This window comes from Poecilia mexicana, unplaced genomic scaffold (assembly GCF_051168715.1).
Source record: "Poecilia mexicana isolate PSO_F unplaced genomic scaffold, ASM5116871v1 scaffold_6, whole genome shotgun sequence".
NCBI lineage: Eukaryota > Metazoa > Chordata > Actinopteri > Cyprinodontiformes > Poeciliidae > Poecilia > Poecilia mexicana.
The window spans coordinates 15021763-15037035 of record NW_028263375.1 but is presented as its reverse complement, the minus strand read 5'-3'; the positions used below and the strand labels follow the sequence as shown (position 1 = coordinate 15037035).

The following is a 15273-nucleotide window of genomic DNA, read 5'->3' as shown; positions in this document are numbered from 1 at the left end:
AGCCAAGTAAAATAGATGGGTTTTAAGACTAGCTTTAAAAGGTATTTAGGTATATTAAGGCCGTGTTTTTCAACCTTTTTTGAGCCAAGGTACATTTTTCTAGTTGAAAAAATCTCGAGGCACACCACCAACCAAAAATGTAAACAAAGATACTCTGTAGCCGCCTATATTACATATATAGTCATTCTTATCAAAGCATCTTGAAAAGGAATCATATAAACACAAACATTTACTTTTTATCATATTTTACATTTCTTATTTCAAATTGCACTTAACATGTCCACTTCAAAAATACACCTGAACAGTGCCACAACACTGTCGTGTGTGATGTATGAATAGTAACATCACTAACATTAGTGATGCATGAATGTTACTATTCATGCATCACTAATTCTCTTGTTTTAATGTAAAATGCTCTGTACCTACTGCCATGATTACGCCTCTTGTCACTACTACAGCAGAGACACTCAAAGATGGCATTATTCGCAGATAATTAATTTTCAAAAAATCTTTTAAGACCAATTACCGTATTTTCCAGACTATGAGCGCACCATACTATAAACCGTACCTTCAATTTTTTTGACTTCCAATGATTCACTTCCTGCTAAAGAGCCCCCTGGTGGTTGAAGAAAAATCCACAGAAAAGCCGCATGTTCAAAGTGTAGGAAAAAAGTAGCAGCTTATAGTCCGGAAAATACGGTAGGTGAAATTGGATAATTTCCACAGCACACCTGACAATCACTCACGGTACACTAGTGTGCCGCGGCACAGTGGTTGAATAACACTATATTAAGGTATTTTGATGAACAGGACAATTGTTTTTTTGTTTTTTTTTAAGTTCAAGTCTGCACCAAGTGCATATCTCAAATACAAACATGAACTAATTTGGATTTTGAAACCAGCAACACAGTAAAAGAGAAACATTTTTTAGACGACCCTTTGAAAACTATGAAAGTTCATGTAGTTTTGCTAATCAAATCTGTATTTGGCCTTTCTGAGTGAGAAATTTCAGCTTTAACATTGATTTGAAACAGACCAATCAATTCAGCTAAGCAAATGAGTGCATAAACCACCAAATTTATGTCACTTAAAAGCATCATCATTACTTCTATTTTACGCAACAATAAATAAAAAATATTGGAATAACAACTGTCACCGTCTTACATATCCAAATCTATGCACAGTTTTGGGAAAGAAAAGGAACAAATTGAAAAATGTTTTCCGTTCCAGCCCTTGTGGAGAAAAAGTTTGTCCTGCACAGCATCAACATCTACATAAATTTGCAAACTGACAGTTGGTTCCCCTGCTTGCAGTGCGTCCTACCTCCAAGGCAGCAGACCTCTTCCGCAGCAGCTGTTCTATGTTCCTGGCCGCTCTGGCCACCAGCTCTTCTGCATCATTTTGCTCCACAGTATAGAGATGCTGATTTTTCAGAAAAATCTAGATGAAAAGACAGCAAACAAAACTATTAGTAATTGGAATTGTCTTTATGCTAGTCAATACATCATATTTAGAATTATGTGTAAATGTGCTTAAAAATGAATTAAATTAATAAAACATAATTGAATTTGAAGACAGAGAGTAGTTTCACTGTCTAAATGTTACTCAGTGACAGAATATCGCCTTTATAAGAATGTGGTTTTCACACATTTTACCTGAGTGAGGCTCTGCCCTGCTGTGGCTGTGTCTGCCAAGGTGACGAGCTCTTTCTGCATTTGATCAACCCATTCCTTAATCCTGTGGGACAAAGCGAAGCACAGAATCAATCTTGTAACTAAAATGTTACAAGTGTAGAAGAGACATCAAAAGCTTTCAAGGCACAATTAAACTGTCATTCATGCCATTCTATACCCATCAAGTGGCTGAAACGTTCAGTCACATTGCAAGGAAATAAACAGGAGCAACAACATTCCCTCCTGCAGGTCAAGCAGAGTGTCATTTAATCTAGCATGACTGACCAGGAACAAATACAAAGTCATTTGATAAAACACGCGTCACCTGCTGCCAGCTGTTGTATTTTCTATCAAAGAGTTCAAACATAAAGTCAAACAATCAGGTAATGGTCAGCCATCAGGGGAAAGTTGTGTGAGGCCATGCTCTGTTATAGCAATGTTATCGAAATACAATATTACCACAACACAGGTGCAGCTCAGCTAAATCAAAATACAAATTACTTTTCATCAATTCAGAAGGAGAAAAAAGGACTGGACCGTTGGTAGGTGGTGTAAAGTCCTCTTTTCAGATGAAAGCAAATTTTGCATTTCATTTGGAAATCAAGGTCCGAGGAGCTGAAGAAAGAGATTACAGAGAATCCAGGTTGCACAAGGTGTAGTGTGAAGCTTCCACAGTATTAGATGATTTCAGAAGCTAAGTCATCTGGTGTTGGTCCACTGTTTTTTTTTATTAAGTCTATTGTCAGTTCAGCCATATAGGAGGAAGTTTGAGTTCTTGGTTCTTTCCTATGCTGACAACTTTATGGATTCATGTTGCAACTGGACTGGCCACAAGTCCATGCTAAAAGTATCAGCACCTGGTTTAGAAGAGCCCAAGACTTAATCATAAAAATTACCAGAAGTAAACACTGGAAATAATGAACTAATTTAATATAATCACTTTTGACATAAAGCGACAGATTACATGAATCCATGTAATACTCTAGTTTCACTTTTTTAAGTAACATCTGATTAGCTTTTCAGTGATGTTCCAAAAGTAAAAATATCACACAATACTCTGCACATTCTACTACAGCTGCAATGGCAAATTGGTCTATCCATGCCTGTGTAATTATTTATTTTTTGACAGTGCGTTTACAGAATAAGTTTATTTGTGAGTAAACGCATCAAAAAAAGTGATCCATAATATAAATAAAATCAAGAAGAAACAAGAGACAAAAAATATGCAGTGGATGTGGAAAGTTCAGACAAAGTACACTAAAGGAGAAAGATGAAACACTTTGCAAAGTGATACCAGAGGGAATAACACAATGTGAAAAAGCTGAGCAGAGAAACAATAAAAGTCAAGATATTTTGATATTTGACTTACAAACTAGGAAATCCTGTGGGGGATTTAACATAACTGAAGGAATGTTAAACCTAAGCCTTAAAAGTAGTAAAACGTGGAAAATGTGTTGATGTTAATTTGTACATATGAAGCAGTCAAATGTGGATTTAATTCTGCTGGGGGCGTCTATTGCTCTGCAATCTTATTTTAATTAAAATGTTGTTTTTCTACATTGTTGAAGTTCAGAAATTGCAGAGGTTTTTTTATTTTTTTATTTCAGTACTACCTTGATAAACTGTTGAGACCTTGTGGAAGATCAATAAGATCTATTAGATCGTGTCTAATAGGTGGCATCCCTGAGTTAAAGGCCAAAGAAGGTTTCTGTTGGAAATAGTGGAAGGAGGAGATCCAGTAGGAAAACGAGATCCTTTATTTTCACCATTTCACAAATAACAAAAATGCCTCCCCAGCAGTGACTGGGCACTATCTAAATTAAATGTGATGCTCAATTTAATAATTTTAGAAAAATAAATTATTATTCTTTTTTCCGGCACATATTATGTTCATATGGAGTAGAGTCTGCAAAAAGGCAAAAAAAACAAACAAACAAACAAACAAAAAAACACTAAATAAATTAGCTTCCTTTGCAGATGCATTTCCCTGGTTGTCTACTAGATTTTTTTCATGTGAAATCCCCATTCAGCAGGCCCTCACCTTGGCATTTCTCTCCTGAATGTATCTTTTACTGTATTGCTTCAATGTTTGTTTATACTCTGCATTCTTATTTGCTGCAAGATGTCTATAAAATTTTACACAAAATTGCAAATGATCAAAGGCCATCTTATTTCCACACTTCCAACCATTCATTATTCTTACCCTTAACATTTTTTCCTATGTCCATTGATATATATCCATTAAGAAGTCCTAAGACTAACATGTCACTTGACACTATGAATTTACATTCAGAAGCAAGATGCAGGCGCGGAGTAATAGGGGGGCTGGGGGGGCTGCTGCCCCCCCAAACCGGGCTGGATGGGGGGCCGGGCCTGGAGATGCTAGGGAGGGCGGAATGGTTTCAAGTCATAGAAATATGTGATCATAGACAGAGAAAGTGTGCCCTCGCCTGTTGAGAAGGGTGTATTTAATGTTAAACCCTAACCCTAACCCACGATTAGCTCACCATGTTGCCCTAAACATGTTGTAATTTTCCTATTACCTAAGAAATGCTGTTTTTGATACATGAAAACTCATAACTACTTTAAAAATAGTATGTCTTTTGTTATATTTTTTTACCCATGGAGGTCGCCATTTTTTCATTTGCGCAATGCATGCTGGGTTGATGGCGCGATTGGGTCTGTTTGACTGGTGTACATTTAGACAACACCAAGGTCTATGACCGCGGAAAAAGTGAAATAAGAATGGAACACTTCCTACAAGAAAAAAAAAAAAGAAGAAAGAAAAAGCGTTGGAGAGAGCCGAACACAACGTCTGGAGGACCAAAACTAACAAGTGGTCGTACCTTTCCAAGCTAATGCAGTGTGGCGCCAACTGTTTTTATCCACCAAGCGCCAAAACCCCTGCTAACCGCTAGTGAGTGAAGGCCGCTGGAAGAAGCATCCAGACAACTTGAGCAAACGTTTGAAAGTCTTTTAAACGATAACGGAGCTACACCTGTTCTAACATACTGAATGTGAAACCAAGGACCCAACACCGGACCGAAGACCAGACCCTAAACAGACCGGACATAGAGCTACTTACACACAGTCCAGACTAGAGGTATGGGTCATTCATTGTATCATTTCTGAAGCTGAAGGTGACAACAACAGCAGAAACACCAGCTTCTTCCTCCGTTTGGTCCTCCTAATCTTTCTCTCTTCTGATTTCTACATTCCCATCAATTACAACGCGCTCCGGCTCAAACTGAAAAGCTCTAACGACGTTACTCACATTACTGAGAGCCGTTCTTCATTGTAACGGGAGGGGCTACAAAAACAGCAGCGCAATAAGCGGCACACGAGAGAAAAACGAGAGAGGGAGGCGTTTCATCACTTTTTCTTTTCTGCTGCTCAGTTCTCACTCTCAGTGCAAGTGCTCTACTTACGACAGAATTTTGTTTTGATTAGCATGGCAGCTCTGTAGCCAATCACGTTTGAGAGTATGGGATCATACCATTATGTGAAAAACCAGAGGGGAAAGACGGAACAGTCAAGTTAGTCCATCCCCTCAGTCAATAAACAGTGGTGAGGAGAGTGTGTGGCAAAAAAAAAAAAAAAAAAATCATAAATATAACTGACACCTGAAATATAAGCACCATCTGGCTGAAGATTACAGATATTATCTAATAATAAATTATATTATGTACTTTTAACATATTAAGAACATAAAGATGGCAGTTGATTTTTGCAGATATTTTTGTGCTACAAACTCACCAGACACTTTTTAGACGCATTTGTTTAATGCTTCGTAACACAAACAGTGAATCAGCCAAACATGCAACGGCAACTAAATGCATTCATGCATCCAGACACAGTGAAGACAACTTGGTGCAGTTCAAGCGGAGTGTCATAATAGGGTATAAAAGATATTTAATTGACTTTGAACATGACAGGGTTGTTGGTGCCAGACAGGCCCGTCTGACTATTTCAGAAACCACCAATCTACTGGGATTTTCACACACAACCATCTGTTGGGTTTAACAGAGAATTATCTGAAGAAGAGAAATGCCCAGTGAGCATCAGTTGTGATGACAGAACTGGCTTGATGAGAGATGTCAGAGGAGACTGGGCAGACTGCTTTGATATACGTAAGTAGCTCATTAGCCACTCATTACAACCAAGGTATGTATTTGCAAAAAATAACAGTGTTGCTATACCTGTCAGCTACAAACAGGAAACTGAGGCTTTAAGTCACATAAACTCATCAAGTTTGGACAATACCAGCTTAGAAAAATGTTCTCCTTATCTAATGAGTCTTGATTTAAGATGCAAAGACTATGATGTTGTTGAAATGTGGTACAAACACCATGAAAGCATGGATCCACTCTACCTGGAATCATCAGATCAGGCTAGTGGTGGTGTAATAATGTGCATTTTTTGGGCACTTTTTTGCCCCAAGTGAGGATTGTCAAAACACTCCAGCCTACCTGAATTTTGATGCACCACCACATCCTTCCCTTTACAGTCACATTGTACCCTTCCTCTCATGGCTGCTGCCAAAAGTATACCATATCCCAGAGTATCTCAAATTAATTTCTTTAACATGGCAATCGGTTCCCTGTTTTTCATTGGCCTCCACAGTCACCAGCTCTAAGTCCAGTGGAGTACCTTAAGGATGCGGTGGAACAGGACATTCAATAGCTTGGATGTTAAAACTGCAGCAATTGAGTGATGTCCATCTAACTAAAATATTCCTTACGAATGATTCTGACATTTTTTTTAAATCTGTGCCATAAAGAAGGCAGCTCTGAAGGCAAAATTGGATTCAACCTGGTACTCCCAAAGTGTGCCTTGAATGCAGCTAGTGATATTCAAGTATATTCCATTAGAGCTCTGTAGTAAAGAGCTCCGTGTTTTTTCTGCGCCGTATCAACATTGAGCTTTCCAAAAGACTGTTTGTGTCGGTTTATCCTCAGATTATGCTGGAGTTATTTTTTCTGTTTTACTGCTTAATTTGTATTCATTGTTTATAGGCATATTAAATCAGTAAATTTGGGTAAATCTCTTCTTTTACACTCTTTGTTTTTTTTCTCAAATCACAGTGGACCAGAGTAAATATTGCAATCCAAATGTATTATCCTAAATTTATATTTGATGTGCGAGCAAGTAAGACATTTCCTTTTTTTAAAAGGCATCAATTTAATGCAGGTATTTGAAGGGGCACATTATATTTAAATATGATATGTGGTGCACTGCTTCAGATTTTTCAGAGTAATAAAAAACTTTATGCACATAAATTTACTATTTTGTCTATTATGTCAAAAAAATTATTGGATTATGTTTATTTAGTGTCCCAACAACACTAATAGCAAAATTCCATACATTTTTATATTACTATAAATATTATGAGGTAATACGTACAATCACTTCTTTATTGCTTAGGATGACTCGTGTTTAGCAACTTATGACTGATTGCACGTACAATGGCTATCATAACACAGTGATGCTGAAAGCTAATAAAATGTAATAAAGTTGGTGTGGCTGAGCTGAGGTAGCGAGATTTTTCTGCTCCGGTTGCTGAGCTTTGATTACTGCAGCCTGTGGTACAATGCTGGATAATTAAACACACACACGCACACACACACATAAACACATCCATATGGCAACTGGGTCAGACATTGCCCTACATTGTTTTTACAGACGCAGGAAGAGCAAATGAGTGTGAAAACAGAACGAGGGGCAGAAACCCAATGCAAGACACAGAGAGACAGATGTTTGTGATACAGTCACACTAGAGCCGGGAGGGGGGGGCGGGGGGTAATGAGCTGGTCTGTAGTGTGGATCTCAGTGGGTGGCTGTACCAAACTACAGTCTAATTACACGTCATTAAAGAAGCAAAGACAGAGGCTGTTCAGTCCAGACAGCAAAACAGAATGTGGCATAAAAACACCAACTAATGCCCGACAACAATTTGAGCTTCTCTGGTCCAGCTCTTAACTAACTACCCAGATTTCACATTCATTTTTTTTTAAGTGACCCACATACAAAACAGTGCCTAGAAAAGATATGTTTGGACTTAAATCCACTGACCTCCCTGTATGTCCCAATAACTTTTCACAACAGTTATCAATTTGGATTTATAGTGATTCATAAATATAGCCACCACTAATCATTGCTGTTAACACTAAGCTTACTTTCTCATTTGAAAATATCCTCTAAAATGTTGCTCCAGGTCTGTAAGATATTGTAATATGTTTCATATCCAGAGCTGAGGAACTTAATGGTATTTGAAATTTGCAAAATATCAGATTCTTTCACTTGATAGACAAGCAGCTGCCAAGTTTCTTCCCAGTCTTTTACTGCTTAAACAGAATAATTCAGTAGGGTGCATTTTTGAAGTTTGCTGAGTTTCTTTTTAGTTATTCTGTTTGTGTATGAACATACTTTTGAAAATTGAACATTTCAAACTTCATTACCTTTTCTTTTTCAACATTTTTACCAGTTGTTTTCATAATTGTATATCTATCTATCTATCTATCTATCTATCTATCTATCTATCTATCTATCTATCTATCTATCTATCTATCTATCTATCTATTATATATATATATATATATATATATATATATATATATATATATATATATATATATATATATATATATATAAAGGGTTAACTATAAAACAAACATAAAGGACTGATGCAGTATTTCATTTTTTTTATTTAGTCTTCATAATTTAGATCATCCTTATTAGTAGTAGCAGTTAATTTTCCAATCTAAAATGATGTCACCATTGGTGTTACCATAGCTGCCCCATACCTAAGTATTATTCCAGAAGATGTACATTTCATGTAATCTCTTATGACTTGTGATTTTATTTAGCCTAAGAACAGAATAGTGGGTCCTGTCACAAAGCAAAAATACTTCAGGAATAGTTTGAGAATCACAACAGTGGGTTTTCAGATGTTGACTTGGCCTCCACAATCCCTAAATTTCTATCCAAGGACTCTCTGTGGAATGTGCTGCACAAACTAGACCCATGAAGTCACTTCTTCAGAAGTGGACTTAAAGGATTTGGAGCTGCAGTAACATCTTGGTATCAGATATTAGCACACTTTCAGAGGTCGAGTGGAGTCCATATCTCAATAGGCCATACCTGCTTTGGCAGCAAAAAGGGCTTTGAGATTATTTAGTTTTGCTATAACAAGAACAGGCAAAAGTTTTTTTAAATAATCTCTATCATTTTAAAATGGAGATTATTTTTACCTAAATTTGAAATCAAAACAATTTGTCAGCATGCAAATAAAATGGATTTTATGGCGTCATTAAAATTTTGATAATCCATAGTTAAAATAAAACAGTGTCACTTTATTATGCCCATCTGATATAGTTTGTGTTATTTTTGCACACATATATTGTGCTAGCTTTTTTTTTTTTTTTTTTTTTTTTTCAAATGAATTTTCATGGAGGGGCACAATATTATAAATTTTAGTTGTTCTTCAATTTGCAAAATACCATTTAAACAACAAGCTGATACTAATTGGCTAACTAGTCAGGCTGTCTGCTCCATTGGAGTAGTTGACTATTTATAGACAGTGTGTATAGTTTGTAAATTGGACCCCATTTCTTGTATGTAGAAATGGGGTCCAACCAACCCCACACACGTAAAACTTGTGTCATTTGTCATAGTCCTCTACGTTTGCCTCGCACGCACAAGGGCTAAATATCATCCATGATATTCCTTTAGTTTCTTTGCATTCACCAACTGATTGTCAGTACCACAGCTGAATTTTTCTTTCTTGTAAATCAGGTAAGCATGTAGGAGCCATTTTCAGCCAGCTTACTTGCAGTGCTCAGCAACAGGTGACAGATGTGGAGTGTGCAATTTCTCTGTTCCATGCAGCTTTAAATAATTTCACTCACTCTAGCACTTTCTCTCGCACCTCACTAAAGATTTAGTATTTTTGAAACTGTATTTTTTTGGATCCTTTGTATGCATTGACATGGATATCAAGGCCATGAACTTTGTTCTGTTGAAATGATCAAATTTCCCCAGGAATTTGCAACTCTATAGGCATCATAAATCGTAGTAGTAATTGGTCTATCATCGATAGACATATGAGTAAGAGCGGTAAACAAAAGCAGTAGTTACTATGAATAGATGAAAATATTCCAATTTGGCCAGATATTCAATTGTAATAAGTCCCTTTAAAGGACTTCTTTAATTCCTGGCTTCGCTGGTTTAGCTGAATATGCAGCCTCACCAAATATTCTCAGGATATCAACACGCTGTTCATAGTAAGACCTGCCTGAGATCGAAGTTAAATATGTCCTTGTGATGATAAAGCTTTGTTTGTACCACTGCTTGTGCAAAGGAAGTGTTGGTTTTCTAACTGTGAATTACTACTGAAGCCTATGGGCTGTGACTTCTTGCTGGATCTGTAAAATCCAATGAAAAATTTCACTCCCGTTTGCATTTTTTCCCTCCAGCACTTGGTATGAATTTCAAGAAGCAAATATCCCCAATTGTTCTGATTGTGAAAATTAGTGAATGGGATATATCTTCAGTTCAAAGTATTTATTGAAATTGTGAACACGTAGAAACAAACCTACAGGAGACATAGCTCACTGGAGACATGTAAGGATTTTTCCTCTGTCAATTTTAAATACAACATTAGGCTGGAGGGCAGCGATTGTAACTCCTCTACAACTTCATTGAGGAGCTGTCACGGCTGAGCGTGGCCACCGGCGACAATCTGCCGATTTTGGTGACTAACATTTATCAACGTCAGGATGCGAGCAGACAGGGCTGAGATGAAATACTTTCTGCCATCAATGTGTCTCTCTAAAGATGACCATCGGCGCATGAATGGACCGGGCAGCCGGACATCGGTCCCCGCTCTCACGCCCACGCAGTCAGAGTGGCTCATTAAAAATATAAATAAAAATCGCAGCCCTTAAACCTACTGTGATGCTGAAAGAATGAGCGCTTGCAACAAGCAGTCTGGCAAAAACCTTAAAGCTCGAAACAGGATTACATGGGGGCTATACTTACATGAGCTGTGTGGGGAACTGGGATGGCAAACAGCCCTCCTGCCACAGCAGGAGCAGGAACAGCCAGGTTCGTACCCTGCAGGTATCCATTGTAAAGGGGAGAGAAAAAGAAGGGGAAATTCCCCGATGTGCGTCAGTATCCAATCTGCTTCGCTTCCCCGCCGCCGCCGCCGCTGCCGCCGATGAATGGAGCGACTTGCGCAAGCGGCGCAGCCTGTTCCTCCCTCACAGATTAACAAACCCTGACACCTTTAATCTGATGACTCGGCCATCCTGCGCTCTAACAGGTACCTGAGCCGGAGATCTCAGGCTGCTTCTGTCTCACCCTCCCTCCTTCTGCCCGCTCTGATCGGCGAGAGGAGGGAGAAATAAAGCAAATCTTGTCATGTTATTCTTTAGTTTAACTAAATGCATTTTAACATTTCTTTTTATTTTATTTTATTATTATTTTTTTTTTTTGGGGGGGGGGAAATGTTGAATTAACTGTATAATATGTTTCCAAGGAAACTTCAGAAACGTATGTAATACCTTACCTTGCCCTCCTGGTGTGTTCTACAGCATCCCATATTGTCACTAACAAATTGCTTTTTCTTTCTTTTGTTTGTATGTTTTTTTATTTTATTTTATTATTTTTTTTGCTTCCCTATAAAGAAACACCTGACTACCACCCACACTGGCAAACGCATTCTGAATACAGAATCAGGGCTTTGCTTTTTAAAATGCTATGCAACATTTCAGCATTTGCAACAGGCAGAGACAGATGAGACTTTACAGAGGTTGATTGCAAAGCCTTCAGTCGAAAACATCAGATTGAGGGACAAGATGTATCGATTTGACAGATTTTGTGAAAACAATATGAGAAAAATATGATAACAGCTTAGTGAGTCTCAGAGTCATCCATCATAGCTGCTTTAGGAAATTAGATTTGGAATATTTGCTGCATATTCTCGCACTTCCTTTTGTCTAGTCTCCTGAAAAGAAGAAAGTTTTTTTTTTTCTTTCATTATGCTGCTAACAGTTCAAGTAATACAAATATTTTTATAAGGAGCAAGTTTACTCCATGGGTGTTGTAGTTGTGTGCTCAGGGGTTTATGTGTCTTATTCCGACCTGGAGGGAGGGCAGGGCAGCAGAAGCAAGATGCTTGGGGATTTGGTTATCAATCGTTGCTTGGCAACCACACACCATCCTCTCATGGCCTCTCACTACTCCCCCCCCCCCCCCACTCCTTTTCTCTCTATTCTTGCTTTGTCTCTCCCCTGCCACCTATCCATCGCTCCAAGTATACACTACAGAATCTTCCTCAGTTACTCCCCAGGTCTAATCCTCTCGATCCTGATCACATCACCTGCTGCACATTTCCCTGACAGCCTAGAGAGAAGCCAGTGGTTAATGGGATGGGAGGGGGGAAATAAAGGAATAGTGAGCACTGGAGAGGAACAAACTGAAATAGGAAAGATCCAACTGGAGAGAACTGAGCAGAGTGAGCCTCTTCAGACATCTTCCTTCGTTGTATGTATTATTTATTTAATATGTTGGAAACACTACAAACTACAACCTTTCACCAGAAAATGTTACTTTTTAGTCTCTACTTTGATGCAATATTTCAACCAGCTGGGTTTCCTTGGATATATTCTTTTTATACCAATTGGAATAAAGGAAAAAACAAAACAAAAACTTTTTTGTTAAATTAATTGCATTGTTTCAAAAGATTTATCCAATCTTTTGAAACATGTAATTTACTTTGAATCCGTGTCAGATTGAATGAGCAATACAGTATACAAATTTGTTTTTATTTAGTTTGTAAAGCACCTTCAGAGTACTGTTTTTTTGTGAATAGGAGCTAAATTAATATTCTGAATCTAATTGGATTTAATTGGTATTTCATTGAATTTCTCTGTGTGACAGACCCTGGAAGACATTGTATCCATGTCTGAATATTAGCCCTGTGCATTCCTAATATTCTGTTACTGAAATAATACAATACATTTCACCTAATTCAAAGAATTCTCTCAATAGAATCCAATTGTAAAAAAAAAAAAAAAAATCCAGTTGCCTTTTGTTCAACATTTTTTTATGTATAGACATTGTACATAGATATTTCTATGTAGAGAGCTCAGGAAATTCCGAATGATTTTTGAAAAAAAACATAGTAATCATAATAATTTCATAAAGTACATACAAAGACATGCACTATTTAATAACCACAGTCATGTTTACCGACTGCTTTTTTGTTCCACATAAAATGCTGCCACCTACAGGGAATCCGTACCATTACAAGATTGGAACAGTGATAAAAATGTAGAAAGACACAAGAGCCCTCTTGCGACAACGTAGCAGTGCTACCAGTTTAGCCACCATGCACACAGTCCCTCAAAAATGAAATGAAATTATATATATATATATATATATATATATATATATATATATATATATATATATATATATATATATATATATATATATATATATATATATATTATTACCTCAATATTTTTTGTATGAAAAATAAAATTCTGAGTCATGTTATGACTGATCAGTCAAAATAGAAATATTCTTATCTGGACCAATGTTATTGTTTAGATTTAATTTTACCATAACTGACAGCAACTATCATATACCTGTACTTTTTAAAGTTGTATCCACTAGTGGCATATTCCAGTTTGGTGAATTTGTTTTTTTTGTATTTAAAAGTTTCACTTCTTAAATAGCAATAAAAAGTGGAATCTCCACAAAAAATATAACATATTGAAAGGGTATAGTCAGTTTTAAGAAGTTGCTGCAAATCTGACTTTTTTTTGTAAAAGCAGTACTTAATGTGAGCTCCTATTTGTAAAGAAAAAAGATTTTTCGGTATGTGGAACAGCATGCATAATGTCTGATTATACAAGTTTTCCCCTTGTGATAGAAAGTAGTTTAAAATAAAACAGAATAAAAAAAGTCAAACATTGGATTTGCAATATAGCTCTTAATATTTATTCTTTTGACTCAAGGGAAATGTTTTTTTGTTTTTTTTACAGCACAATTTGCATATCTCAACACACCCCGTGTACAACCACAAAACCATAACATTATATGCTTTGTTTTTACACTGAGTGAAAAACAAGACAATTTTACAAGCATATCTCTTTACACTCAGCATACAGATAAATCTATACATATTTTCTCTCTTTTGAAACATAATCTGTGGTCAAAATATACAGACAAACCATCAACAAAACATGCAACATCCAAAACTAAAAGTTCCAGACAACTACTTAAGTTAAACAGATTCTTTTTTTTTTTTTTTTTTTTACCACCTTGTAAGTTGTTTTTGCAGGTTCGAGGACATAATCTCATTAATAATCATCAGTGGACAGCCCATTTTGATGAAATCTCCACTCCCCTTATAGGACTCGACACCCACTGCTGTACAATTACAAGTGTTCTGTGATTTAGAATTGCTTTGTATTTTTTTTTTAACACTCACATGCTCAAACCTCAGACATATAAACATTCAGTCATTGTAGAAAATAAACACTTTATGTACACATGTCAAACAACTTGAGCACATTCACACCCCTCAAGACAACAACAAATGAATGGGTTCACAATTACAGGCAACGGTTGATCTTAACAAACAGTATTTAGAATGAAGTCTAATGAAACACAAGAGGTTTGACAGCCATGACTGGGCAATAAGATGAGATCTTATATACTGCACTGTGTACACAGACTGCTCAGTACACTATGAGGATGGAGTAGTTGATTTCACTGGAGATTGTGCATCCCTTTTGGGAAACCTCTACATGTTTATATGTTTATCTTTTGCCACATAGATACAAAATGTACACAACAATAGTTCCTGCCACCACATACACTGTGACTCATTTAATTGTTAGTGCAGAGACACAAACCATGTAATTCGGAATGTCCTGACAATTAAAACGAGACAAAAAAAACAAACAAACAAACATTGTAATAAAGTGCACAAGCTCCATGTAGATGTTAACTGTAGTTAGCATCGATATATACTAAAATAAGTACAAAATAAAGATATTTAGTATTTTTCTCTCACCAAATGTACAAATCATAGTTACTTTTCTACAAGACATTTATAGACGATATGTTCACAGAATTTAACACAAATGCATTCAAATACATGTTGCATAGAATTACCTTAAAAGAACTAATGGTTCTTGGAAAAATGTAACAAAAAAAATAAAAAATACAAAAATCAGTAATTATAGAAATATATTTAAAGGGGCGGTATTATGTATTTTTCAGGCACGTAGTGCCATTTTATAGCACAATCAAGTAACTATGTTACAGTCAGTGGTGAAAATGATATCAAAAATAAGAATTTTGACTTTTCAATTTGACGCCTCGCAATTGGTCATTGTGTCTTCTGGTACTCTTTCCAACACTCCACCTTCAGCATGTCAACTTAACAATGCTCTTCCATGATGCTGTTTTCATCATCATGGAAGCCAAGCAGTCTTAGGAGCGCTGGGTTGAGAAATAGTTTGTATGATGAGCTCAGCAGATGTGCAGTTCTGCCAAGGGTTTTCTAATTGCTGCTGCT

At 36.6% G+C, this 15273-nt stretch overlaps 1 protein-coding gene across 1 annotated transcript in view; it reads right to left on the bottom strand.

Moving 5' to 3' along the window:
* cacna2d1 (calcium voltage-gated channel auxiliary subunit alpha2delta 1) overlaps window positions 1-12147 on the bottom strand; it is a 74703-nt gene extending 62556 nt beyond the window's left edge. The window contains exons 1-3 of the mRNA XM_088006728.1: window positions 10713-12147; window positions 1656-1737; window positions 1324-1440 (exon numbers count right to left, since the gene is read on the bottom strand). Of these exons, the coding sequence (XP_087862854.1) occupies window positions 1324-1440; window positions 1656-1737; window positions 10713-10801 (288 nt within the window). The 5' untranslated portion in view covers window positions 10802-12147. The remainder of the gene's footprint in view (window positions 1-1323; window positions 1441-1655; window positions 1738-10712) is intronic.
* Window positions 12148-15273: the final 3126 nt, after the last annotated feature.